General features: G+C 50.2%; 7 protein-coding genes across 7 annotated transcripts; 6 read left to right on the top strand and 1 right to left on the bottom strand.

Annotated features, from left to right (window-relative positions):
* Positions 1–272: 272 nt before the first annotated feature.
* Positions 273–674, top strand: L3040_001024 (uncharacterized protein; the record flags this gene model as incomplete). The annotated part of the gene is made up of 1 exon (XM_007297273.2): positions 273–674. One exon carries the CDS (start codon positions 273–275, stop codon positions 672–674), a length of 402 nt encoding a protein of 133 aa, XP_007297335.2.
* Positions 675–3,352: 2,678 nt separating this feature from the next.
* Positions 3,353–7,054, top strand: L3040_001025 (uncharacterized protein; the record flags this gene model as incomplete). Its single annotated transcript, XM_007297274.2, has 3 exons — positions 3,353–4,867; positions 4,919–5,955; positions 6,004–7,054. 3 exons carry the CDS (start codon positions 3,353–3,355, stop codon positions 7,052–7,054), a joined length of 3,603 nt encoding a protein of 1,200 aa, XP_007297336.1.
* Positions 7,055–8,443: 1,389 nt separating this feature from the next.
* Positions 8,444–9,731, top strand: L3040_001026 (uncharacterized protein; the record flags this gene model as incomplete). Its single annotated transcript, XM_007297275.2, has 3 exons — positions 8,444–8,648; positions 8,741–8,969; positions 9,083–9,731. 3 exons carry the CDS (start codon positions 8,444–8,446, stop codon positions 9,729–9,731), a joined length of 1,083 nt encoding a protein of 360 aa, XP_007297337.2.
* A 2,730-nt stretch (positions 9,732–12,461) lies between these two features.
* Positions 12,462–15,842, top strand: L3040_001027 (uncharacterized protein; the record flags this gene model as incomplete). Its single annotated transcript, XM_007297276.2, has 5 exons — positions 12,462–12,737; positions 13,204–13,791; positions 13,844–14,155; positions 14,215–15,205; positions 15,298–15,842. 5 exons carry the CDS (start codon positions 12,462–12,464, stop codon positions 15,840–15,842), a joined length of 2,712 nt encoding a protein of 903 aa, XP_007297338.2.
* Positions 15,843–16,826: 984 nt separating this feature from the next.
* Positions 16,827–17,752, top strand: L3040_001028 (uncharacterized protein; the record flags this gene model as incomplete). The annotated part of the gene is made up of 4 exons (XM_007297277.2): positions 16,827–16,840; positions 16,900–16,971; positions 17,046–17,158; positions 17,226–17,752. 4 exons carry the CDS (start codon positions 16,827–16,829, stop codon positions 17,750–17,752), a joined length of 726 nt encoding a protein of 241 aa, XP_007297339.1.
* A 1,577-nt stretch (positions 17,753–19,329) lies between these two features.
* L3040_001029 (uncharacterized protein) lies at positions 19,330–20,451 on the top strand (the record flags this gene model as incomplete). Its single annotated transcript, XM_007297278.2, has 1 exon — positions 19,330–20,451. One exon carries the CDS (start codon positions 19,330–19,332, stop codon positions 20,449–20,451), a length of 1,122 nt encoding a protein of 373 aa, XP_007297340.2.
* Positions 20,452–22,947: 2,496 nt separating this feature from the next.
* L3040_001030 (uncharacterized protein) lies at positions 22,948–24,235 on the bottom strand (the record flags this gene model as incomplete). The annotated part of the gene is made up of 6 exons (XM_007297279.2): positions 22,948–23,061; positions 23,115–23,246; positions 23,312–23,629; positions 23,709–23,785; positions 24,021–24,040; positions 24,165–24,235. The coding sequence occupies 6 exons, from the start codon at positions 24,233–24,235 to the stop codon at positions 22,948–22,950; spliced, it is 732 nt and encodes a 243-aa protein (XP_007297341.2).
* Positions 24,236–26,707: the final 2,472 nt, after the last annotated feature.

Here is a 26,707-nt window from a genome sequence, read left to right on the forward strand (position 1 = left end):
AAGGGCCTAGGTAGATCCGACCAGAATAAGACGTGCCACATCACTTGCGGTTGGCAATTGGTTCCGTCTGCCAGAGCTGGGTTGGTATCAGTTCAGTGATAGCTCTTGAGTTCTGTTGCGAAGTAGTCTGGAGTCGTCAATCTTGATTATTCGCTAAATTGTTTTCTTTCCCCCCGTATACACAAGGGTTCATTATTCGGCAATCTTACTGAACCAAATAATCTGTGCGAGAAAACCAACTACTTCGTCGGTCAGCAGAGAACAGGAAACACATGGAAACAGAAAAAGATCATAGAGCCTCAAGCACGGCCTCGGGGAACGAGGCAGTCGAGGCGGTTGCTAGTGAGATACCCAAGAGTTCTTGGCCGTGCTTGCAGATCCGCTCGTTATTGGCTCCGGCAAGTATAACTCAAATCTCCGACCCAACGAGGAACGTGACCATGTGCGGTTCTGGTAGACAGGGTGGTGGGCTCTCGGGCTGCAGATATTCCGGAGTAGTGGATGGTGTTACCGAGTACATGTTCAGGTGGCCCTGGTCTGGTTCGAGGAACCGCTTCAACGCCAACGGCAGCCACCAGAAGGACCGAGTACTTTGCGGAGATGCCTTTGACCGCGATTGGAGAGTCGAGAGCCAGAAGGTATCCTTCGGCTACCCAGAAATGGCTCTCCAATAGTTCCAGCTCGCCGCTTTTGTCCTTCGGGGTTCCCATGCGATATTAAGCGGTATTTTATCTACTACGGAGCCAAAAGGCAGTGAGTGCTAGGTCCGGATGAAGGCACCCAGTCGCGGGGAGGAGCGTATATTGTGATTATCAGCTCAAAAGCGAGAAGCCCAGCCGCATTTTGGGACACATTCGTCAATGGCGAACGGCCACTCTCAGATACCGTTTTCCCGCACAGAATCGGGATCTAGAGTGTCACTGGGGACTGTTAGAGGACATCTTTCTGAATGTTGGAAGGGCTTCTTAAAGAAAACTGCGCCTCCTCGTATAAGTCCTAGAGGTCAATTATCTGATCTTTTTCCCCATCATTTTTGCTGTAAATTAAAGCCGAGTACTCCGCCGACATGTGCTATTTCTGTGGCCGTTGTTAACAGCCGTGAGCTTGCTGCATAGCATATGACCTGAAATAGTTACCCTCAGCTTGAATACCTAGATTGCCCACATACCAGTCTATGAAGACTTCAACTCTGTTCATCAAGAGTTGGTGTCGCTGTCGACGCGGCTACAGTTCAACAAGCACATGCTCTCTCTGTCCGAAAGCTGCATTTCAGTGTTGCCACCGCTTCGACTTATACCCTCCCTAACTGACCAAGAGCGACTTCCTGAAAGACCGTAGGATTCTTGGGAATGTCAACTTTTCAATCGGCAGAGGTGGATTTGGTAAGTATAATTGGTGATTATAGTGGACAATGTCCTGGTAAGCCTCAATCGACACTCAGCAGGCACACAATTTTGAGACATCTTCTTTCACATTCAATGCCAAAGAGACTAGACATCAGCTATGCGTCTCTGAACGCTAAACACGGCACTGAATAGCCTCCAGTCTCAATAAATACGGATAGTGTTATAGCTTTCCGTTATTTTGTATTCTTGGGACCGGGACCTGCTAATACGGCAGCGATCGGATCATCGAGAGGCGTTGATTGTCCGCGGGGAGGAAGGTATTTGGGGGGGGGGGACTGAATAATGTGGTGGCCTTGAATCGTGGAGTAGAGAGCAGGAGATGGAACACGCGGTAGGAGTACTGAGTCCCTTAGATGAGGAGCGTTGAATATCAGGTGCGATCCTACATCGCTTAACGATGGATGGAACTTTGAAAGATGTGCCTTACGCAAGGTTGGGCTGAGTCGTGGCCGCGGGAGAGAGACTCCGTGTATCTTGTGTTCGGCTTGCTCTCGAACAGTAGCTATCTGGCCATGATCTCCGAAATGGGCAAATCCAAAGGGCCTTGCCTGGCATCTGAAGTATATGGTTGGCTTGCTATCCTGGTAAGGCCGGTGAAGGGGGCGGGATGTCTTCGTTCTTATAAGAGCGACAGGAAAAAGTAAGGTAGTCGTCAAAAGATCGGAAGGGAACATTGATATTGTAATCATAGTCTCAAAATCAATTGCTTATTAATCTAGGTTCCCGGGGGCGGTTAAAAGCTCCGGGCTGGCCACAGGACGGTCTCAAAACGATCCCAAAACGCTCGGGGAAGGGTCCTAGGACGGTCTTTTAGAGAAAAGGCGCGCACTTATAAACGACGATTTTAATCGATTGAAACTACTCCATTTCAGCAATAGTTTAAGTTTTTAACATGATCTATTTATAGGTTTGATTCCAATTCAGCTATAGATAGACCTAGGCTGATCCACCAGCCGTGCTACCGGTAATCTCCTGGGACCGTCCCCAAAAGAGATCGTTATCGGATGATCAGCTGACCGCTTAAACAAACTCCTACCGGTACCTGTCTTTAAGGTACCAGTAGGTGGTCCTCCTTACATCCTTTCTTAAGACTGATAAGTACGGCCGCAAAGAAAAGGTCCTTCCCCTTTTTCCTAGTATCAATCAGCTTCGTATTAGTCAAGTTTTTAGTATTCCTGCGTGGCTTAAGCTCTGACGGATGCACCCAACCAGCAAAGGTTCCTTACAGTCACGTTCTCGTAAAAACGTGACTTATAACTTTTCCGGTCTCAGCCATGATCCACAAAACGCTTTAATATATAATGTAGAATATAATTATAGATACCCGTCCTCTTTATGCCGTGAGACCTGCACTTGCAAACATGCTGCCTCCCCAGTGCAATGGGGAGACATCATCGATAGCCAGCGAGGCAACAGAAGAAAGCAATGCGACCCTCTTCTGGGGATCAGATCTTTGACCTTTTGACCCAAACTCAGATCTAGAAACACTGCATCGATAAAGATAAGGAAGGTTATAAATGTAACCTCGGGCAGAATGTACTACTAATCATTTCCGTAAGGGAGACTTTCCAAATAAGACTTTCCCCAGACTGCTTGGTAGCTCACCCATCTCGGAAACAAGTTTATCCGATAAGTACAGTACCGGTACCTCGCCCAGTCCAGTGACTACCTAGGTACGGATAACTGCTAACCCTCCTGGCCGGCCCTCTCTATCTACCTGTCTTATAACCACCTTACCATCTGTGACTGATCGAACCAGACCGTGTACCTTATACTTGCATTGCACTGTACACTCTTGTAATCATACGTGTCGACACTGCGTTCCTTCTTCTCTTCCAGCTCCCGATGCGACCAACCCCTCTCCCGGCCTGCGACCTTCCACCTCACCCCTAGCCGTGTCCGTTGGGACGCCGGCATTTCCAATTCGAAGGTGAATGGAAAATACGATGGCCCCATTGCCTTCTACTCCTCCTCCTCGCCGACCTGCATCTAGCAGGATACGTACTCGACCGCGATCAGCAGGCGCAATCCACTCTGACAAATCCACCCCTGCAAACACTACCTCTGAACCTCCTCGCAAAAAGACTCGCTACATACCAGGTGGCCCAGGAGGCGGTGGCAGATACATCGACGACAACGGTAACGAGCTACCAGTTGGAGGGACAGGCCCAGGAGGATATAATTACGTCGGTCCGCGCGGGCCAGTTGGGCGGGAAAACGCTGCTATGGGCTTGGTGCCTCAAGTTTACAGCCGTCGAGACAGAAGCACACGAACGCGAACCGTCCTACCACGATCGCAACAGCCCCCCATGAGGTTCACATCTGCAGCTCAGGCTGCCGCAGTAGTACAGAGTGATGGATACAAACCGCGAGAAGAGCGCGCCTGGGAAGAATTCCACCCAAATCTCGAGATTGACGCCCCTCTACGTGCTTTTAGTGCCCAGGAGGTTGATGGCATGTTAGATTCGAGGCCTGTCACAACTGGCAACGGCGAAGGAACCGTTAACGGAGTGCGTACTCCTAACGGCATACTCGGCTCCAAGGGGAAGAGTGACGGATTTCCCACACCAATAGGCACATTCAATGGAGAGCCTGTGACTATCAGCATACCGGGGACGCCTGGTGGAGGTAAGAGAAGGCCAGGAAGACCTCCCAAGGATCCTGTTGCGTTTTTCACTGCCAAAGCAATGAGAGAATTTGGCGCCAATGTCGTTATAGCCACTGGCATTGGTGGTACCCCGAGAACACCGAAGGTCATGCCACCAGTAATAAACATCAACGCGAAGGAACGCCTAACTCTGCCGCAGCCTTCATACCGGAAAACGGACACGCTCGCACGGTTCGAAGACAAGGCTCTGGGACTAGTTCGATATGTAGACAAGTCTATGGCCAATGTTGGGTACCAGGAGAGTGACATATTTGTCCGTCCTGAACGTACCCTGATCAAGGTCTCTGATGGAAATCTTGATGACGATCTCGATCTTGGACCCGGAAATAAAACGGACCTGGAAGCCACAGTTGCTGTCGGGGGCAGTAGTTTGGGACGCGTTGAGTACGACATGGATGAACAGGATGACAAGTGGTTGGAAGCATATAACGCTGAACGCAAAGGATCCAACCTCGAGCTGATTACCCGAGAAGTCTTTGAAATTACCATCACAAAGATCGAAAAAGAATGGCACGCACTTGAGAGACGCATCCCGAAGCCAAATCCCAAACCACCGCAAACTCATCGGCCTAGGTCAAGTTCTGCTGCAGCTGTGAACGGCGAGCCACAAGCCGGGGAAGAACAAGACAGCAAATGTGCTATCTGTGACGATGGAGATTGCGAGAACACGAATGCTATCGTATTTTGCGATGGGTGTGATCTGGCGGTACATCAGGAGTGTTATGGTGTGCCATTCATTCCCGAAGGACAGTGGTTATGCCGTAAATGTCAATTGATTGGCCGTGGCATCCCGGTATGTTTATCCCCATCTTAATAGTTGCTCCAAAACTGATGGTGAAGCTAGACATGTATATTCTGTCCGAATACGGAGGGTGCTTTCAAACAGACAAACGCCTCGAAATGGGCACATCTTCTCTGCGCGATGTGGATTCCCGAAGTCTCACTTGGAAACCATACTTTCATGGAGCCGGTCATGGAAGTCGAAAAGGTTCCTAAGACTCGATGGAGGTTGAGCTGCTATCTCTGCAACCAACGCATGGGTGCCTGTATTCAATGCGGAAACAAGTCGTGCTACCAGGCCTTCCATGTGACGTGCGCACGAAGAGCTCACTTATTTCTCAAGATGAAAAACAACCAAGGCACGCTTGCAGTGCTTGATGGCACTACGGTGCTAAAAGCTTTTTGCGACAAGCATTGTCCTTCGGATTACGCGAAAGAAAATGAAGTCGCCCTAGCTACTCGAGATGCCAAAGCATTCTACAAGAGGACAATGCGTGGTCGTCTCTGGGCTGATAGCCAAGCATCCGCCTTAACAATGGCGGCAACACATCAACATGCTGTTACCGAGCACCAGCCCGGCGAATCGCAGCTCACCGGAATCAAGGTTGCATTGACAATGGGCGAAAGCAAGAAGAAAGGCAACCAACCCCAAAAGCCGGTCTGGAAGCTCCCATCCGGCGCCCCAGTCATTCCGAAATACTGTTTTGAAAACGTGGTACACTCACTTGGACGCTTCACCATCCAGAAACGCAAAGAATACGCGGCAGATGCTTGTCGATACTGGACTCTTAAAAGAGAAGCGCGGAGGGGAGCAGCCTTACTCAAGCGATTGCAACTTCAAATGGAGACGTTTTCTTCCATGGAAATCACTCGAAGAAACTTTTCTGGAATGGGACCTGCGGGCAGAACAAGGCTGAATCGTAGAATCGAGTTTGCGCAAACCCTCATCCAAGATCTGGAAAAGCTCAAGTCCCTATCAGAGGATGTCGTGAAGCGCGAAGCAGAGAAATACCATGCAGTAGAGTTGGAGGAGGATGTTGTTGACTCCGTCTACTTCCCGGTAGCCAAGATGTTACCTATCATTGTCGAAAAAGCCTTAACGTAAGTGTCTCACTCCTCTGCCGCGTCCTTGTTGCTGATCTGGTACAGCCTTGATATCAGGCTTCTTTTCACAGATGCACTGCTGAAAATGCGCAAGAAAGTCGAGAGCCGATTCTACACTACAGCTATGGCGTTTGCAAACGACCTTTGCAATATCATCCGCAGTGGCATCATTTCTGAACCTCCGATAAGACCTGAAACCGCGGTTTCGAGAGAGCTTGAGCGTGGATCTACCATCAAGAAGGTCCCTCTCGATCTTAAGGAGCGCCGCAGACAGGGCAAACGGATCATCACCAGTAACAAGGCTCAACTAGAAGCTGCAGTGAGGGCGGAGGCAGAAATCAGTGGCAAACCTGTCGATGCGCTCCTCCAAGAATTGCAACAGATGGTCGATTCCAGTTACATTGCTAGTCACGACTCCATATCTGTATCACTAGGAGATGCGGCTTCTGTCGGAGACATCGATGCCGACCAGGATGTCGAGATGGCGGAGACTACGCAAAGCAAACCCGCAGAGCAACTTCACGGAGACCAGGATACATCTGCTGTTCCTCCATCCGGGGACGTGGAAATGCAAGATACTGACGCCCCAGGCGAAAAAGTTGACGACACGGTTGTGGCAACCCCCACAGGTGACGATACAATCAAAGTAGATACTCCGCTTGCTGAAATCGATGGAAACATCCCTCAGAAGGTATCTCAGACAGACGAAATGAAAAATACAGATACGCCACCCGCGGAGACGAACGGATATGTCTCGCCTCACGAGGTTGCGCAACCTGCTCCGCCGACTCCTCCGGTCTCGAACGGGGATTCAAACACCGAGCAAGTTTCCAACACCGAGCAGGTTGATGTACTGGCAAATGGGGGTATCCCTTACTATTTGAAGGACTTTGAACCAGAAGGCACCAGTCTCCTACAGGCTGAAGACAACATGTCGGTGTTCAGCGAGGAGCTCAGTGAAATGGGTGACGAGGAATTACAGGGTTTGGGAGACGACGTCAGAGCTGGAGCTATGCAAGCCGTGGACCCCGTTCTTGTCGTTCCTGCAAAGGCACCACAGAAGAAGGCCCGGAAGAAAGCGCGAAAGAGATGGTGAAAATCTTGCTTGTACTTCGATACTGTAACTATGAAGCTTTTTTTTCTCTGCGGTGCGTTCAGGAAGTTTGGGGCGTTGAAAATACCGGGGTTTTTGGGGGGGGGGGGGGGGGGGGGGGTTGGGGGAAGGATGATCAGCAACGACGCTTACAGCTCATGGGGAATAAGCATCAGGGGTTGGGAAGGGTTAATGCGCACCAACAGTATTGCTTGTTTTGTAGAAAAATCACCATCCATTAATCATCCACTACAGACCGTGAGCAGTAAGTAGACGTGAGGAAGGAGGAAGTGGGCCCACGGTTTTGGAATATCCAGCACCGAGTAGCAACTAAACTTATTGAATTGACCCCGAGTTCCCGAGCCTCTTTCGCAAGCGCGGAAACGAACCCCCTCCCTACATTGAACATATTGGGTAGGTACCTAGGTACCTAAGTAGGTAGGTAGGTAGGTAGGTAGGTAGTTAGGTATCTTGGCCACCTAATTAGGAAACCCAGGGTATCTAGGTAATACATACATACATACATACATACATACATACATACATACATACATACATGCGTATAGTATACACTTTAGCTACCGGTATTTAGCTACTACATACTTATCCAGACCATCTCGAGACTTGTCGAGCGGTATCGATAGACAAGTTGAGTTTGGGGTTCGGTTTCGTTTTTATTTTTATTTCATCCGGTACGCTATCTCTGTCTATTTGTCTGTCTGTCTTTCTGTCTGTCTAGCTTACCTTGACTTAGCTTAGTAGGTATGTATGGAAGTATGGCCGTACGTATGCGCAAGGTAGAGAGGTAGAGAGGTAGAGGTAGAGGTACAAGTACAAGTAAGTTTTTTGGATTTTTCCCACCAAGCGGAAAAATTGTTGGTTGTACTCCGTCCGTAGGTAATTGATGATTCGGGACGGGGACGGGGACGGGAACATCTCTGGCCGAGAGAGGCCGAGAGGGCCGAGATATAATAGTGGCTTGCGATACTTAGCGCGCGCGGGCGGGGGAGGGGTGGAGGGAGGAGTGGGAGTGGGCGATGGGGAGGGATTTTTGTATGTACAAGGTAAGGTAAGTATGCCTGTGTTGTTGGTTTTTGGCCTATTTTTTTGGGGGGGGGGGCTTGAGATGCTGTAGGGCTTGATTCTTCCCTTCTTCTTTCTTTTCTTTTCGAGTTAGTACTTGTGCGTTAGGATTTTGCTGATCTATTCTATGATTTAATCTGATCTGTTCTTGTTTTGTTCTGGACAAGGGAAACGAAAGAAAACAGAGAGAGAAAAGAGAGAGAGCTCGGCTAAGGACTTTCTCCCCGTGTTAGTTTTATGAACTTGACGATTTGAGAATTCTTGAGATTATGTGGTTGCGGTTGATCTGAAGAAGAAGAAGAGGTCATCATGGTCTACCCAGACACGTTCGAAGGCTTCCAGATCGAGGACCCCAAGCGGTGGACGGATTTCAAGCTCAACGAGCTGACGCCGAAGCCGTTCGGGGACTTTGATGTCGATGTCAAGATCCAGGCGTGCGGCGTCTGCGCGAGCGATTTGCATACCGTCTCTGGCGGGTGGGGAGAGCAGCATTTCCCGCTGTGTGTTGGGCATGGTTGGTTCCCTCCCGACATACCTACTCTGTCCTTGCGTTGCATGAGACGTTCCTGTAGAGATATGTGGATAATATGCTAACATGATGGGCAGAGATTGTTGGCACGGCCCTGCGTGTTGGGCCTAAGGTCACCCTTGTCAAAGTCGGCCAGAGGGTGGGCGTGGGCGCTCAATCGTACTCTTGCCTTGATTGTAGACAGTGCAAGAATGAAAATGAGACGTACTGTCGCCATCAGCTGGACACGTACGGTGCGAAGTGGCCCGACACCGGGATCATCTCTCAGGGGGGATACTCTTCTCACGTTCGCACGCATGAGCACTGGTATGGCTCCCTATTCGTTCCCTTTCTTTCTTCCTCGTAGATGGACATCTCTTGGGAATCCATCTCTACGTCGAGTTCGAGAGTACGGAGTTTGGCTGACAGGGCACCACCAGGGTCTTCCCCATCCCCGACGGCCTCTCAACCGCAAAGGCAGCACCTATGCTCTGCGCCGGCCTCACCGCCTACAGCCCGCTCGTCCGCAACGGCGCGGGTCCGGGCAAGAAGGTCGGCGTCGTCGGCATGGGTGGCATCGGTCACTTCGGGCTCCTATTCTCCAAAGCGCTCGGTGCCGAGACGTGGGCCATCTCCCGCACGCACTCCAAGGAAGCCGACGCCCTGAAGATGGGCGCCGACGGCTTCCTGGCCACGGTCGACAGGGAATGGAACAAGGAGCACGTCATGACCTTTGACCTGATCATCTGCACGGCGAGCAGTACAGAGGGCATGGATCTAGGGGCGTACTTGCAGCTGCTGGACGTGCATGGACGGTTCGTGAGTGTGGGCCTGCCGGAGGGGAGCGGGCAGGAGGTGAAGGCGCAGGATTTCTTGAGTAATGGGTGCTTGATCGGGGCGAGCCATCTTGGGAGTCGGAAGGAGACGTTGGCTATGTTGCAGTTGGCCGTGGAGAAGGGGGTGGAGAGCTGGGTGGAAGAGATTAAGATTTCGAAGGAGGGGTTGAAGGAGGCGCTGACGAGGGTACACAACAATGATGTGAAATACCGGTTTACGCTGACCGGGTATGAGGAGATGTTTGGTGCGTAGCGTTTGGTCCGCGTCTGGTTGAGGCTGTTGTTGCCGAGGAGCTGGGTGTGTGACGAAGGAGGATTGGGGTGGTGCAACGTGTTGTGCTGGCTAGAACCATTTTCTCAGAAAGCTGGTTCTTGTTGATGACTAAAAATAAAACAAAATGTTGCTGTTACTTGTAAAGAATCCCGCGACATCTGATTAGGTGGCTGTTAGCTTCCACCGAAACTGAGGGCTATAGCCTACACGAGACGTGGAGCTTGATTTACGGAAGTAATGACTGCACTAGACTTGCATCTACCTTGGTATATTCCTTCTTTTGACTGCTATGACGGTTGAAAACAAGAGCTTTCTGCAAGCAACAAACAAGCAAAAGAGGACTCTGGGAACTGTTTCGCTAGGGAAAATGATCACCTCAAATATCGACTATCAGCAAACTATCAAGTAATCAATACCGAGAGTGCAGTAGACTTGTTCTTACTCTTCTCGTCACAGTCGTCACATTCCATTGTTACCTTTCGGAAAACTGAGATATTACTTCCTCGCAGGCCATGACCCATTGAGAACACACAGACAGGTAGGCTATATCCCTTTTCTTTAAAAAAAAAAAACACCATCAGCGAGACCTCGGTTTGTGCACCGGAGTACATAAAGAGCCAATATATATATGCATATATGACCCAGGGATACTCATCCCCTTCCAAAAGACAGGGTAGCAGTAGCATACAAAACATAATAGCAATTTGAAATTCTGAATCGAAAAAAGTGATCGATCTCTCCGCTTCCTATCCCATGGAATTCTCTTATGTAAAGAAGCGAACGAGATGCAGAGGGTCAAGACTCGATATCGATCATGGGATGATCAATGAAATCCGATCAGTTCCCACCTGGCCACGCTAAGATAGGATAGGTCCCCCATGACTTGCGAGACTGCGAAAACAATTGACTAAGGGGAGAGGGGAGGAGAGGAAGGAAAGAAGGCTTTGGTATAATATTGTTTCTTTTCAGGCATGTTTGTAAGACAGATTCTGCCGCGGGTCGACTTCTGCAGCACCCACCGATGACCTGTCTTGACTTGGAAGAGGAGGGCATGGCGGCCGGCTGAATAGCTAGCTGGTGACACAAAAGGGTTGTCTACCAACATTCAGGTCAGTATATAACGAGGCAAAAGGTAACCAGATATTCGACTTGATACAGTGAGTGATGTGTGAGAGGGGAGTGATATAAATCGCCACTGTAACGAGATGCGGATCCAGATCATCGGGGGCCGGCTAGTAAAATAAAGAGAAAGAAAAATAATAAGAAATGTGCATTCCTCAACTTCGGGACAAGATGTGACGAGTGGATGGAGAAAATGTCGGACTAAGACAGTTTCTTTCCCCTCCATCCGAGTGAGAGCCTTTTGGTTTTCTGACACTGTCCATGTATCATCCCTCCCGTGCAGAGATGCAGATGTTTCGAAACGAGCGCCTCTGCGGCCAACGGGACAGGCCGCACTGCCATCTATGAGACCTTGAAGCGACATTTAGGTGTAAGTACTCAGCTCAGGTATGGACGGATAAACAAAACGTCCCTCCCTCCCTAGTCCGAATTCGTAGTAGGTTCGTGGCTCAAGTGGATGGATGGATGATGGATCTTGGGCTCGGTGAATGAATGAATGAATGAATGAACGAATGAATCAAAAAATGAATGAGCAAATGACAGCTCCATGCGCCGGTGACTTGATTCGATAGATCAGAGATCTCGATAAACGCCCTTACGGTCACACTCGCAAACGACGCACATGGTGTTGAAATCTGGGGTAAGGAAGCTGACATGGTACCGTGGTATACGCACCGAGGGATCGAGAGATGTAGAGGAGAATATGCACAGAATGCATTGGTCATAGATCTAAATCTATCAGATCTTTGGTAGGTAGAAAAGTAATCTGACCTGATCTGACATCGGGGGGTCTGTTGAAGGTTTGAGATGGAAATGAAAAGAAAAACCCTAAAACCGCATCCGTACTAATAAGATCGATCAGATGATATTATTAGCGCTTTCCCCGAGAGGGACGTGGGGTTAATAGTCAGTGCGCCGACTATTATGCGCCGACTATCATGCGCCGACTAGGTATTATACCGGTACACTGACCATTTGACCATTACCCCTTTTTTCCTTTTTTCCTTTGTTCCCTTTTTCCCCTTTTCGCTCTTCCCTTTTCCCCATTCCCTTTACCCTTTACCCTTTTCCCTTTTTCCCTTTTTCCCTTCTTTTCTCTCCAGTGTGTCACGGGGACAGACAGACAAGGCTTGACCGGATGGTGGGAAATTAAATGTCCGATCGCCGTTGACGAACCGCACGACAGACCTGCGTGCATCATCTCGAACTGTGGCTGGTGTTACAGGACAACAGGATGCGATGGCACTTGGACAACCAACCAAACTACCGTCACTAACTTCATCTCCCATCTCCGCCTCCACCTCCACACCCGCACCCGCACTCCCACCCGTCTGATCTAACCGTCAATGCTGCGCAAGTGACGGCACCTGAGTCTCAAGTCTCGAGTTGATTCACGTACCCAAAGAAAGGGGGCCGTCTGACACAGCTGGTCAGACGAGGTGCCGTTCGTTTGTGCCTTTGCTTCTTTTTGCCGCCCCAGGACCCTTTCTCTCCAGAGGTCTGAGAAGGGTGGACAGGCCAGGTCAGGAGGCTCAGGAGGCTCAGGAGGGTCAGGAGGCTCAGGAGGGCCAGAAGGGCTAGAAGGCCATGGCTTCGGTGCTGGCGCCACATGGTCGTTGGGGTCGGGGCGACGGGGAGGGGGAGGGGGAGCTCGAGGAAGATGAGGACGGAGCTGCCATGTTTGGAATAGGATCGGACCTGGAGAGTCGCCGAGCTCAACATATAATAAACTCATCTTCTGCCTCTTCTGCCTCTTTGGCTTCTTATCCCGAGGATCGCCAACAGAGCCATCGCCTTCCATTCCTTCCCCAGTACCTGGACGTACGCGGCCGCGAGAGACCATTGAAGACTGGAAGAATCCACGTGAGTGTTTTTCTCTTTTTCTCCTTTTCTTATTCTTTTTCTTTTCGCTTCCTCTGCGGCCCCATTTTCCCTCTTCCCTTCCCTTCCCTTCCCTTCCCTTCCCTCTTCTTTCTGTTCTGCCTTATTTGCCGTACCTTGCCCTCTTTACCTTAGCCCTGCCCTAAGTATGTTCGGCCCTTTCGCGCTTGCCTGTTTTGCCGCTCGCTCGCTCGCTTGCTTGGTTGGCGGGCGGGACCCCCGATCCATCCAAAATTTTGGCCTTGCGCCTAAAATTCCCCCCCCACTACAATATTCTTCTTCCCATTGTCCCTTGCCTATTGTTCCCTCAACCCTCGCAACCCTCGTTGCTATTCCTCTGCTCCTCGACTCCTCGACTCCTCTACTCCCCCCATCTGTATTTCACATACATTCATTCCTTCGACATTGGTTCTTCGGCACTGGATACCCCATACTGATCCTTCTCCAGTCTGCGCATTCTTTTCCCACAACAACTACAGCAACCACTAGAACTTCAACATCTTACAGCAGCAGCAGCAGCAGCGGCGGCTGTTACTATCTCACCATGGCAGCCTTCTCGATGTTCGTCATCGTCGCCGCCTTCTTCCTGCTCCTCGTCGCAGGCGCTCCAGCGCCCCTGGCTTCGCCCGCCACCAATGTCTCGGTAGCTGGCTCAAGCTCATATTGGCTTGCTTCCATCGCTCGCCAGGGCACTGTAGCTTACGGCGACTCGGCCTTCAAGGTATTCCGCAACGTCAAGGACTTTGGCGCAAAGGGAGATGGAACCACCGACGACACCGCCGCTATCAACGCGGCCATTGCCTCGGGCAACCGCTGCGGTCAAGGTTGCGATTCTACCACGATCACTCCCGCCATCGTCTACTTCCCCGCTGGAACCTACATGGTCAGCGCGCCTCTCACCCAGCACTACTACACTCAGATGATTGGTGATGCTACGAATCTTCCTGTTCTCAAGGCTACCGCTGCATTCAAGGGGATGGCCGTGATCGACGCAGACCCATACACGGATGCTGGTGTCAATTGGTTCACCAACCAGGTAGCTTCCTCCCCAGTGTCCGCGTAGAGACCGCAGCTTACATGTCACATAGAACAACTTCTTCCGCCAAGTCCGCAACTTCGTCATTGATCTCACGGGAATGCCATATACTGCCGGTGCTGGTATCCATTGGCAGGTTGCACAAGCGACCAGTCTCCAAAACCTCGTCTTCAATATGAGAACCGATGGCGGATCCGCAAACGCGCAGGTCGGCATTTTCATGGATAACGGGTCCGGCGGATTCATGACCGACTTGACCTTCAATGGTGGAAAATACGGTGCTTTCTTCGGATCCCAGCAATTCACTACCCGCAACATGAAATTCAACAACTGCCAAACTGCTGTTTTCATGAACTGGAACTGGGTAAGCAAACTTTCGTGTAAACCGTTTTTTTTTTTTAGGCGAGACTGACACATATGCAGGCATGGACCTTGTCAGGACTTACGATCAACAACTGTGGTGTCGGTGTCGATATGGCAAACGGCGGTACAGCAAACCAACTCGTAGGCTCTGTCATCTTCGTCGACAGCACCATCTCCAACACCCCCGTCGGAATTACCACCGCCTACTCGACAAGCACAACCTTCACCAACGGATCTCTGGTCATCGACAATGTCAACTTCTCTCCGAATGTACCTGTCGCTGTTCAAAACCCCACAACAAAGCAGACCATTGTGGCGGGAAATACCAAGGTGGCTTCGTGGGTTCAAGGCAAGCAATACAAGGGAGCCAACGCCGGATCAACTGTCCAGGGAACCCAAACTGTTGTCACCAAGCCCGCTTCTCTCCTGGACTCTACGGGTAACGTCTTCACTCGATCCAAGCCACAATACGAGAAGGAGCCAGTTGCGGTCTTCAAGAGCGTCAAGGCTGCAGGAGCAAAGGGTGATGGTGTGACGGATGATACTGCAGCCATCCAAGCTGTGTTCAACTCGGTCTCTGCCTCGGACATCGTCTACTTCGACCACGGAGCATACGTGGTTACGTCGACCATTCAGGTTCCCAAGAACATTCGCATCACGGGCGAGATCTGGCCACTCATCATGGCTGGAGGAACTTCCTTTTTCAAGGACCAGAACAACCCAAAGCCCGTCTTCCAGGTTGGTCAGGCTGGCGACGTTGGAACTGTCGAGATGTCAGACCTCATGTTCGAAACCCTGGGACCCCAGCCAGGCGCTATTCTCATGGAGTGGAATGTCAAGGGGACTTCCCAAGGCTCTGCAGGTTTGTGGGATGTCCACTTCCGCATCGGTGGATCTGCAGGTACCCAACTGCAGTCGGACAAATGCTCGAAGAACCCAACGGTAACTGCACCTGCAAAATCTGAATGTATGGGCGCATACATGCTGCTCCACATCACGAAAACTGGTAGTGCATATCTTGAGAATACCTGGCTCTGGGTTTCCGATCATGGTACGTAACGGTCCATATTTCTCATCTTATAATCTCTTACTACACTCCCAAAACCTCCTTCGGGCAATGACTGACTCTCCGGTGTTCTACAGAGCTTGATCTCGCGGATCATAACCAAATCAACATCTACAATGGCCGCGGTCTATTGATTACTTCCACCGAGGGCCCAGTCTGGCTGCACGGCACTAGCTCTGAGCACAACGTTCTGTACAATTACCAAGTTGCTAACGCCAAAAATGTCTACATGGGCTTGATCCAAACAGAGACCCCATACTTCCAGAGCAACCCTGATGCGACAACTCCCTTCACAACCACAGATACTTATTCCGATCCAAGCTTCCGTGGTAGCTCGACCGCCAATAAGGCATGGGGCCTCCGTGTTGTCAATTCCCACGACGTCCTTGTCTACGGTGGTGGTCTCTACAGCTTCTTCGACAACTACAGCCAAGTCTGTCTTGCTACTGCGAGCTGCCAGGATAATATGGTCTCTATTGAGAACTCAACCGGTGTACATATGTATGGTCTGTCGACGAAAGCTGCCACCAACATGGTCACAATCAACGGAGCAAGTGCCGCTCTCGACAAGGACAACCGCAACAACTTCTGTGCTGCGATCTCGTACTTCGAAGTTGCTTAGGTCATGGTGGGTGTCTAGCAGTGGAGCGATGATATGACCTCATCTTCCATCCTGGAAATACCCTTATTTTCTTGTACATACTGATATGCAATTTTGGCATCGGGAAAGGGGCTCTATGGGAAGGCGTATCGGTGGATCAAATCACATCACTTGGATGGAGTTTACGAGGTCGATTAGCATGCATTTTCACGGATGCAAATCTCCTCCGTGGATATTTGAGAGGTGAAAAACACAAAATATTTGGCCCATGGACTCTGCAGATGTGACTTCCTGGCTTTCCAAATGTGATTCTCGAGTTTGGGTCCTCTTGGATTATGTTATCTACATGCTGCATTCTTGACCTGAGTATTGGAGTAGTTCAAGTCATTCTGCATAAGAAACAATCTCCCAGCCTTCCCACCGTGTGAAAGTTCACCGGACTCAATTCCCAATTCGAAGCCATTGCTTGGTGAACAATGTGCTTGTTTTTCCCTCAACGAGAGGTCTCCTTCTCACTGTGATCCGTCCTATCCGTCGAAGAAGGGCGCAGACGACAGTAGTTTTTGCTGCACCACTTTGAATTGCTTTCTAGGGCTGTCTTGTATGTAAATCGTGAGCTTAGCACGTCGCCGTATCCCATGGGAGGTCCCAGGGCGGCAGGCTTCGCCTGCTACTCGCCCGACGTTAATAAATCCAACAACAACAACAACAACAACAACAACAACAAAATAACAATGTGCTTGTCAGCTCTCTTCCTTGACCCCTGATATAGACCCACTTAATCACGTGCACCACAATCAGGCGTCTTGGTTGTCCCAGCGATTGCCGTAGTCAACTTGATCCGGAAATACGTGGAGGGGATTCCAGTCGCAACTTGCCTCCCATACAAAAACCATCAACCACGACGATCTTGAGAGAGGTCCATGTACCAACATACCACCGGCATTTCCAAACCAACCATAGAATCCGCTCCTCTGCCATTACCTCCTCTCCCACAGTGTCAAGATGGGAGAATCAAGGTCAGTCGCGGCGCAGGTCCAACGAATACAACTCCGAGGCTCTAATGCGCCATGTACAGACAAGAGCTTGTAGCATGGCTCAATAATCTGCTTCAGCTGAACATAACCAAAGTCGAGCAATGTGGAACTGGGTACGTCTGACCCCTCCCCCGCAAACCACCACCGGCCTCCGACCCCTTGTCAGAGCCTCGCTGACAGCATCCAGGGCCGCTCTCTGCCAGATCTTTGACAGCATCTACCTCGATGTCCCCATGTCGAGGGTGAAGTTCAACGTGAACACGGAGTATGCGTATCTGCAGAATTTCAAGATCCTCCAAAGTACGACATCCATCTACCCCTCGGCCAAGCCCCGCAAACAAAATACTGACTGCTTCTTCTCACACAGATTGCTTCACACGCCATGGCATCGACCGACCCGTCAACGTCGAGCAGCTAATCAAGTGCAAAATGCAAGACAACCTCGAATTCCTACAATGGTCGAAGCGCTATTGGGACCAGTACTTCCCAGGTGGTGACTACGACGCAGTTGCCCGCCGACGGGGTTCCGGCGCCCCTCCCCCGTCTTCAGCCCCCGCTTCACGACCCTCTGCCGGCGCAGCCAAGAGAGGGACGACGCCGACCGCAGGACGACCAAGAGTAGCCGGAGCAGGAGGAGCAGCCAGTGCGGCTTTGCAATCGGAGAATAATACCCTAAAGGAGACGGTCCAAGGCCTTGAGCGCGAACGAGACTTCTACTTCAGCAAGCTCCGAGATATTGAGTTACTGATTCAACAAGCGTGCGAGGACGACCCAGAAATTGAGAAACAAGAGGACGGGTTGATCAAGCACATCCAGACCATCTTGTACTCGACGGAAGACGGCTTCGAGATCCCAGCTGAGGCGGAGGGGCTCGACGACCAGGAGACATTCTAAATTCCCCCCCTTCCCCCTTTCTTAATGAATATTAACGACTTGAATGGATGATGAGCGGGGCATATTACTACCTACTCGACTTTGGCAGAGGCTGCAAACCTGTTACCTCTTTGGCTTCTGGAGTTAATCTCGAGCATACGCCAGGCCTGACGCGAGGTATGAGTTCCGGGAGATCCTAATGATTTCTTGCGGAGTGCGCTTATCAAATAGCGACACTGCGGATCTGATGTGGGGATTTCTGAAGAATGAAAGATTCATGAACCAAAAAGCAGAGTATTTGGTACAAACGTGTGACTGGCCATAGCCTTTTCCTTCTTTTTCTTCTTCTTCTTCTTCTTGTTCATTTGCTATGAAATACCTTGCGCATCCTTCTTCATCTTCATGGCCCCTCTTTGCTGGAACACGGCACGTCATTTGTCGTTTCCAAGCCAACAAGATTCCGCAATAGGTAGGAAGCTAATCAATTGTAGCGAAGCCGCACAATCCTAAACCATTCTGCTATCAGTCAGTCAGTCAGTCAGTCAGTCAGTCAGTCCATCATAGGCTTAGTTTAGTCGATTGAGCCTAGCTTACTTACATACAATACAGTACATGGTTGCACAAGACAAGTCAGTAATAAGCAGATAAGTATCCTGGCGGGGAGGGAGAAGGGGAAAGCTTGAATTGTAGACTTAGGGGAAGGAAGGACTTCTTGGGGGGGAGGATTGATCAGGATTGATTGGGGAGGGAGAGACTTTTTGCAATTGACTGACTAGTCAGGAAGGGGTGGGCGGGTGAGAGAGAAGAAGAAAAAGAAAGAAACAGGAAGTGAAAGTGGAGACAAAACGTATAGTGTATGTATCTTCTCGATCGGCTCTTTTCAAGGCTTTCACAGAACTGTGTGCTATTGAATATCTCATGATATTATGCCCTCGTCCTGGTCTTCGTTTTCGTCTTTGGTGGCTACGATGATATACTCCCGATTACGGTGTACCTCGCGTGTATTTCGCATCGCTTCAACCGAGCTGGAATCCTTCAACCAATCCAATTCCTCGAACGCGAGTAAGGCCATGCATATCAAGGACTGGACGAAGCTAATGCTATGAGAGCCTTGACCGACTAATCTGCTACTTGGGAGTCCTTATAGGGTTCTCTCTGGATTATTTCTTTGATATGTTTCTATTGCTTTCTTTCTTGTTTTGCTTAGCAGAAAATATCCAAGAGGCATATACTCCGTATGCAGATCTCGGAAAGGAAGCCGCTACTACGTCGTCGCTCAAGTCAATATTTCTCTCTTCGGTGGTCAATAAATGTAAGCGAACCCCACACTTCAACCCTGGGCTTGGACTTGGACTTGGACTTGGACTTGCATATAACGCCAAGCAAAATCCCTTGTCACCCACCAGCCTCAGCAGGCTGCAAGCTAATTCCGACATCAGGTCTTACAAATGACACCGACATCCCCACTATTCTCTTCAATATAACCATCAACCCCCCCCCCCCCCCCCCCCCCCCCCCAAGAAACTCTCACTCTCGCCACGGAATCAGGCCAACTGTGATAAAGATAATCCCTTTCGAACCACAACTCCCCAGCCATCATGGCGCCCCCTATCGAGCTCTCCATCCCATCCACCATCCTCTCCTCAGATCAAAACACCAAGCCGTATACCCTCTACAACATATCCCTCCGCCTCCCTCTCCGCACCTTTGTCATACAGAAACGCTACTCCGACTTCGTCACCCTCAACTCATCCCTCGCCTCAGCAGTCTCCTCCCCTCCGCCCGCAACGCTCCCCGCCAAATCCTGGTTCAAATCTACAGCCTCCTCCCCAGAACTCACGGAGACCCGTCGGAAGGGTCTAGAAGAGTACCTTCGAGCTATCGCAGAATGCCCCGACAAGAGGTGGCGGGAGACGAGCGTATGGCGGAGTTTTTTGAACCTGCCGAGCTCGAGCGGGGGCGGAAGCAGCGTGCGCAAGGAGCTGGTGCAGGCGAATCAGCGGCTGGGCGTGCAGAATCCCGGGCAGGTAGCTTCGGATCCGGGCGTGTGGCTGGACCTGCATCGTGAGATGAAGGGGCAGTTGCATGATGCCAGGCTGTTTCTTGGGCGGAGGGACGGGGCGACGAATCCGCAGGCGCAACATGAGGCTGGGGCCAATGCGAAAAGATGTCTTGTCAAGGCTGGGGCCTTGCTGGGCAATTTGGAGGAGGGACTGCAGATCATGGGTGAGGGGGATAAGAGGGGATACGAAGCGAAGGTTGGGGCTGGTGAGCTGAGGAGGCGGAGGGACTTACTTGGGAGCGCGAAGGTTGAGAAGGAGGGGTTAGAGAAGCTGGCTGTCAGTCTTGCGGTTAAGGGGCAGCATAAGGGGAATGGAATTGGCAGTACAGCTGCTACCCAACAAGATAAGGATGTTCTATTCGGACCCAACGTATCGAGGCCGAGCGGGAGGGTTCTTGGTGCGCCGGTGCCAGAAACGGACAAGACGCGGGAGTTGGGTAACGAAGGGGTACTACAGTTGCAGAAACAGCTTATGGTAGATCAGGATTTGGATGTAGATGAACTGGCCAAGATAGTCAGGAGGCAGAAGGAGATGGGTCTTGCTATTCACGGGGAGTTGGAGTTGCAGAACGAGATGCTCAAAAGGGTCGATGAGGACGTTGATCGCCTTGGAGGGAAGATCAATATCGCAAAGAAGAGGATCGGGAAGATCTCTTGACTTCCTTTACCCTCTCTTTTGCGGCATCATTCGTCCCCCTTGTTTCAGAGCCCTGTTTATGTTGATGATGGGATTGCGCTTTAGCCTGGAGTCTGTCTGGTTTGCCCAACACATTGCATGAATTGATGGAAGCACCTTTTGTATAGTGTAGTACTACCTTGTAATATGAGCATTTTATCTTCGTGGCCGGGCGTAGCTCTGTCTATGCTGCGGGTGACTATGGATCTTGCTTTGCTGTTTCCATGCGTGTGCCTCTCTTGCATTGCGAATTACTGTTGATGTGTTTCTTGTCTCTCAACCTCGTCTTCTTGTCCATACCGACCGCTCGCTCGTAACTCGCCCTTGCATTGTACAATCTATTGTTCGTTGCAGCGAATGAAATAGAGACATGCCTTGGACATAAGCTGCGAGGGAACATAATCGTGATGCTGGAATTAGACGAATCTGAGCTGCGTGCTGAGTCTGGCTGGCCGACAGACAGATTGGCCCTAAATGAAATTGCAATATTCTCCTGAAAGAGGTTTCACACTCCAGCCGGGTCCCAGCCGGGATACTACCGCCTCGGAATCGACTTAGGATGCCAAGGCGGTGAATGCCATGGCAGTCGGCGGGATGGCCTAGTTGGCAAACCATCCCGCATCAGAAAGGAATAGGAATGAATTGCCCTACGGTATCCATACTATATCTGCAATCCCGCATTCTTGCCCTCAAAAAACTATCTCTTGTAGGTTGATGCTTCATGGATTGTCTTTCTTTTTGGGAATCGTGTTGGTTGCTTCGCACGTTGATCTTTCTGGCCGCGAGAGCCCACTTGATTTCTAACGTGGGAAGATGCGCGTACCTTACTCTAACCTGCTCAGAAACGCAAGTGCTCGGTGCTCGTCAGGGTATGCTTGAGGGTCATTCAATCTTTTTAAAGGTGACTTTGTGGTGTCCTATTGCGGCCCCGTGCATTCGTGGTATCTCAATGCAGTCGTCGCCTGGGCTCGCAATTCAAGGTGCTGCATTGCCCCTACATATGCAGCGATGATGCTACGTCGCGCTTGAAGGAACAGTTCAGGCAGGCATACAGACGGTCAATGGCGCATCGTAGTACCGCAATTTATTAGGCCCTTGCCGTCTCGGGGCTTCGATGTGGAGGTGTGGCGGGTACCCCACATTGGTTGGTGATGTCGCGCTCGCTTAGCATTTGTTGACGTCCACCAACCACAAAAACAAACCCCCAAAAATGAAAAAAATTGCGCGGCAGCCACCACGCTCCTCCAAAAAGAAAAAAAAAATCACCGACGGTATAACCGGCAAAACCTATTCATCTCCGAAGAGAACCGTGGGAATGGAGCCTCAACTCTCGGGATCGAACCGAAAGCCGCCAGGAACAGGCGAATAGGGAAAGTACCCAAGGCGCACGCCATACTTTTAACCGCCATCTCATCATCGATAGGATACCTTCTTCGGCAGAGGTAGTTGGGCTACATGCACGCGTCGTAACTAGAGATTGCGGTTTCTGATGTCGTGGAAAGTGAAATCGGTTTACATGACCCCGAAAAAAAAAGGGTTGCTTTGTGCCGGTGACGGGCCGGGCTTGATGCCGCGCCGGCGAGGTTGTGGCGCCGGTGAGGCTGCGGCGGAATCCGACCTGCCTACCGGGAGCGATGGATGGGAATACCAGAGCTGGCTCCCTGTGTTTCTTGAACTAACTGTCACGCCAGGGCTTGCGGAGCTGCTTCTTGGAGGATGATTCTCGCTTTTGGATCACGGTTTACATATAGTTAGTTCTGTCTATCACTTTCCACATCGCGCGGACTGGAGATCTTGATCGGATTCATTGATTCTTGGAGGGCGGGATCTCTGAAGCCCTCCACGTGTGTGCTGAGCTCAAGTGTCAACAAGACTCAAAGCTTAGGATAGGGGTCAATGGCAGTTTGGCTTTTCACGCAGACGGAGGCATCTGATCTACAGATCGAGATTCGTGGTAGCTCTCCGTGCTATGGTATACAGGTGCAGACTCTTGGGCTGTCTAGGATGGAGGGATTGGACGGAGCTTTGCAGCCAGCTGCCATTCCTAGAGACTGGAGATCTACAGTGGGAGGGTCAGTCGGGGTTGTTGAAGTACGATTGAGATGGCTCTTTGGTGGGGGCTCCAGGGCAGAGAGGCAGGCTGCTTGCAGATTGAGCTTTCTAAATAGGAGGTAGGAGGGACTCGCGAGAAAAGCCGTGAATAGGGGTGAGCTTTTAGCAAGGTGGTGGTTTGGGTAACGCCAGGTTGATATCAGATCACCTATGGAGCTGAGCTTTAGGTTCGATGATATTGTCACTCTGTTACGGATCTCGTTCACGAAGAGCAATTTGGTAAACGCCTTGCAATAATTAACGCCTCGGTGCATCTCGAAATCATCGGATCTCATGGCCACAGCCCAAGCCGGCCAGACTCATCTACGAACCGCAAAAACCGCCCCCCGTTTTCTCCAATGCCCGTCGTCCGTATCACTCGTTCTCTCAAGAGACATCTGGGAGGTGGGTGCCTTGCATAGTACGGAAGTACAGGCTACCCTCGTCGATCTCGCCCTCTCCGAAATCCATGCCGTTCATGTGAGCTCTTCCATTGCTGTACTGTCTCCATGTTAGCAGGTGGAACTCGGGCTCTGTAGAGGCGGCTGACATACGGCAATGACGTAGGAGCCCGGAGCCCACTCGACGTACTCCTTGTCAGGGTCGAGGTGGTCCTTTGATTGGAGGGTCCATGGCACGTCCGAGTCGGGATCGAATCCGGGAGGGACGGTGTACTTCTTGCTGGGCTGGGCTTTTCGTCAGCGGAGGCTCTTCGCATTTCGGAAGAAGGGGCGGGATGGGCTCGACTCACGTCGGACTTCTCGCCCAGGACCTCCTTCTCGGTCTCATCCTCATCGACGGTCTCACCTCCAGCAAGCTTGGAAGCCTTCGCAGCGTTCTTCGCCTTGAGGTCTTCGTCGGCCTTGCGAGCCTTGGGTTCTGCGGCCATCTTCTTGAGCTGGCTGTGGCTCAGCTTGGTGTACGACCCATCGGCGTTGCGACCGGCGGCCAGTAGGTACTCCTGGGCCTCGTCGAGATTGGGGTAGAAGATGGAGATGATGTTGAGGGACTTCATGTCTATATTGCCCAGTTCGAATGGGCGGACCTCGCGTGGGATCCCCTCCCGAGGCTATGACGGAGAGGGAAGTCAGCGGTTGCAGATAGAAATCTGTGGAAGGAGATTGATTTCTGGCTCGTGGGAAGCTTACGGTCCTGGTCCCCCATCGCTCGTTCACGGCTACCTCCGTGTCGGTAAGCATCTTTTCTGGTTGAGGGGGCGCGAGGCCTTTGAGTGTCAGCTCTTGGGTTGTGGGAGATGTGTGTGTGTGTGTGTTGAGATGAAGAGGACGGGGAGAAGACGAGCTCTTTGGAGGAGGTGTCAGTTCTTAAGTTGTGGGAGATGTAGATGGAGAGGACGGAGAAGACGAGCTTCGGCGGAGGTGTCACTTCTTAAGTTGTGGGAGATGAGTGTGTTGAGGTGAAGCAGACGGGGTGAAGACGAGCTTCGGAGGTGAACTCACCTTGCCGAATTTGTGGCCCTCTGGGACGCTAGAGGTCTCTGTCGCTGTCAGTCATATGTCCAACCAAGAACGGCCCCGAAGTTTAGCCTAACTCGGCTGATTTGTTGACAAACAGAAAGGGGCGAACCAAGAAAGAGCACCTACCCCTTGGAGACCTCAAACCTGTACAGAGGGTTTGGTACCTCGGTCCCGCGCCCCCCCAAAAATGAATGCATAATTAGATCGGAGCTGCGGAAGAACTGTGCGGAGAGGGAAAAGAAGAAGGTGCAAGATCGAACCCTCGAGAGAGCGAAAAGGTTATATGCGCCCGGAAAATCCGCTAGCGCGGAAATCTTTCACGCTAGACTCGACTTTCCTGCGTGGGCTCTCTGCGGCCGCTTCGAGTTGTTTGATAGGCAGGCTCATAGATTAGGGAATGAATGCGTGAATGGCTCGGGCCGACGGTCTCGCTTTTTGTGCGTTATTCACCGAGTATCGGATCGGGCTGGCTGCCTGCCTGCGCAAAGCTGCCTCACGAATTCAAGCACGTTGCTGAAAGTGAATCAATGGTATGAGAAGTGCGCTGGTGACGCATCCCTCTCGATCGGATTAGGTTGGAAGGGTTACTAAGAACCACGGGTTGGTTGACCGCGACGAGGATATGATATTGGGAGAGAGGTGAATTTGAAGAAATGGCTTGGATGGTAAATACACTTAGTCACCTCACTCACTCTACTAGCTAGTAGACATGGAGTTCTCTCTGTCTCTCTCTCTCTCTCTACATGTCATTGTGCCCATTCTGCAGACAGTTGGACTGGATCGTGGACCACGCCACGCGCGATTGGAACGATTGATTGCCTTGCTTGGATTGGATTGTCGCTTTGGCCTGTGACAAAGCTGCTGTGTGTGTAAGCTACAGATCCCTCCTGATCTTGAAGGTGTCCTCCATTACTGAGAAGTGGGTTCAACTGCACCTGCTCCGAGGTTTTCCGAGTAGAGAGATGCAATCGTTTGGTTGGTCGGTTGGCTTTGCTTTGCTTTACTTAGGTTCTCCCAAGATGGGATACCCGCCTCCACATACTTCCAAATACTAGCGAGGGAGAGAAACATGAGGAGGATATGATGGTATCAGAATAGGATAGGGTAGTTCGTTCCCATCCCATCGAAATCTATAGGATGGATGGATGGTGGATCGATGGGTGGATGAACCGCGTATGTATGTAAGTAGGTACCTTATGTATTTATGCATGTAACTCCCTCACTCCTCCCTGAGTGGCTAGCTAGCTGCCAATGGCATGAGCTAGCTGTGAACGGACGCGGAGTCGTTACAAGGTTGCGCGTGAAGCTAGTTAGCTGTTTTGCTTGATTGATCTTCGAGTGTTGAAGGGGAAGAAAGGGAGGGGGAAAAGGGAAAGGCTGGGTTGGATTTGTGGATGATGGGGTGTGGTGGGAGGGTGGGTTGGGGGAATTGGGTTAGTACGTATGTAATTACTTGTGTATTGTGGAAGGGAAGAGCTCCGACATATACCCAACGTCAAATCAAGAGATATATATGAATATAGCTATAGTAGAATCGTAGGTGAATAAGGAAGGAGAAAGAGGACGATCGAAAGACACTCGAATGTGTGCTATGAGTACGTGTATTATATTGTGTAATGATAAAGTGGTGCTAGTTTAGAAAAGAACTAACTACTCGTTTATATAAAAGCTTGCACGTGACTTAACCACGTGCTTAGCAAGGCTAAAGCATACAGCGCACCTACATGACAAAGGTGCTTAGCATTAGTACTATATATATAAACAAAACAAATACAAAGCCTTAACTCTATCATATACGTTCTTCTTTCGAATCAGATTCGCTTTCGAGTCACCTTTTATTAAAGTGGTAAGGTTAGGTTTGCAAGACGAGCATATGGCCGAATTGCACGGTCGTAATATAGTCTTAAAGTACTACTTAATAATGCATCGCCGGATCGGTGTTAGTACGAGGCGTATATGATATAATAAAGAAAATAAAAATAGCAACGAAAATGCAAAATAATCTTTCGAATTTAACTTTTTCTTATATCTTTTATAGCTTACTTATTTAACTATAAAAACAATATTAATTCGAGCGTTAGTATTGTCGTTAAGATAAGCGTGCGCTAGTTTAAGCGGTTAAGTGGTGACGCATTGCCGAATCGGTAGTAGCGCGGGGCTTAAAGCGGTAACGTAATAAAGAAAACAAAGGCGGTAGTATATACTCGAAGTCTTGCTATAAATAGTACCTTTTTCTTATATCAACTTTACACTTTTTTATCTTTTTTTTAATATTACTATTTACTAACTTTATTTTTTACTATTATATTATCGATCTGCTTTCGGTGCGTAAGCTACGTAAGCAGAACTATTAATAATGCTGCGAATCGGTGCATCTTTTCCGCTGATAAATCTATTAAATGCAAGCGTTGCTATGCTATTAAGTCAACTTGCATCTCCGTAAGTTATCTTACTTTCCGTCTTATACTCGTTTTAACTCCGATTCGATAGTTCTTCGCAAAAGTCGTTAGTGTCGATATAGTCTTAATAAATACGATAACGGTTATAAATAATAAAACTAAGACGGCTGACGACGTTTTTCGTAAAAGCATAGTTGTAAATAACTTTTTAATAAAGACCCGCCGTGCTCTTGCTTCTTGTGTTAATAATGCTTTTTCTTTTCTTCGAGC

The sequence above is a fragment of the Drepanopeziza brunnea genome (genome assembly GCF_022702325.1).
Source record: "Drepanopeziza brunnea f. sp. 'multigermtubi' strain 214-2 chromosome Unknown ctg1, whole genome shotgun sequence".
Classification (NCBI taxonomy): Eukaryota; Fungi; Ascomycota; class Leotiomycetes; order Helotiales; family Drepanopezizaceae; genus Drepanopeziza; species Drepanopeziza brunnea.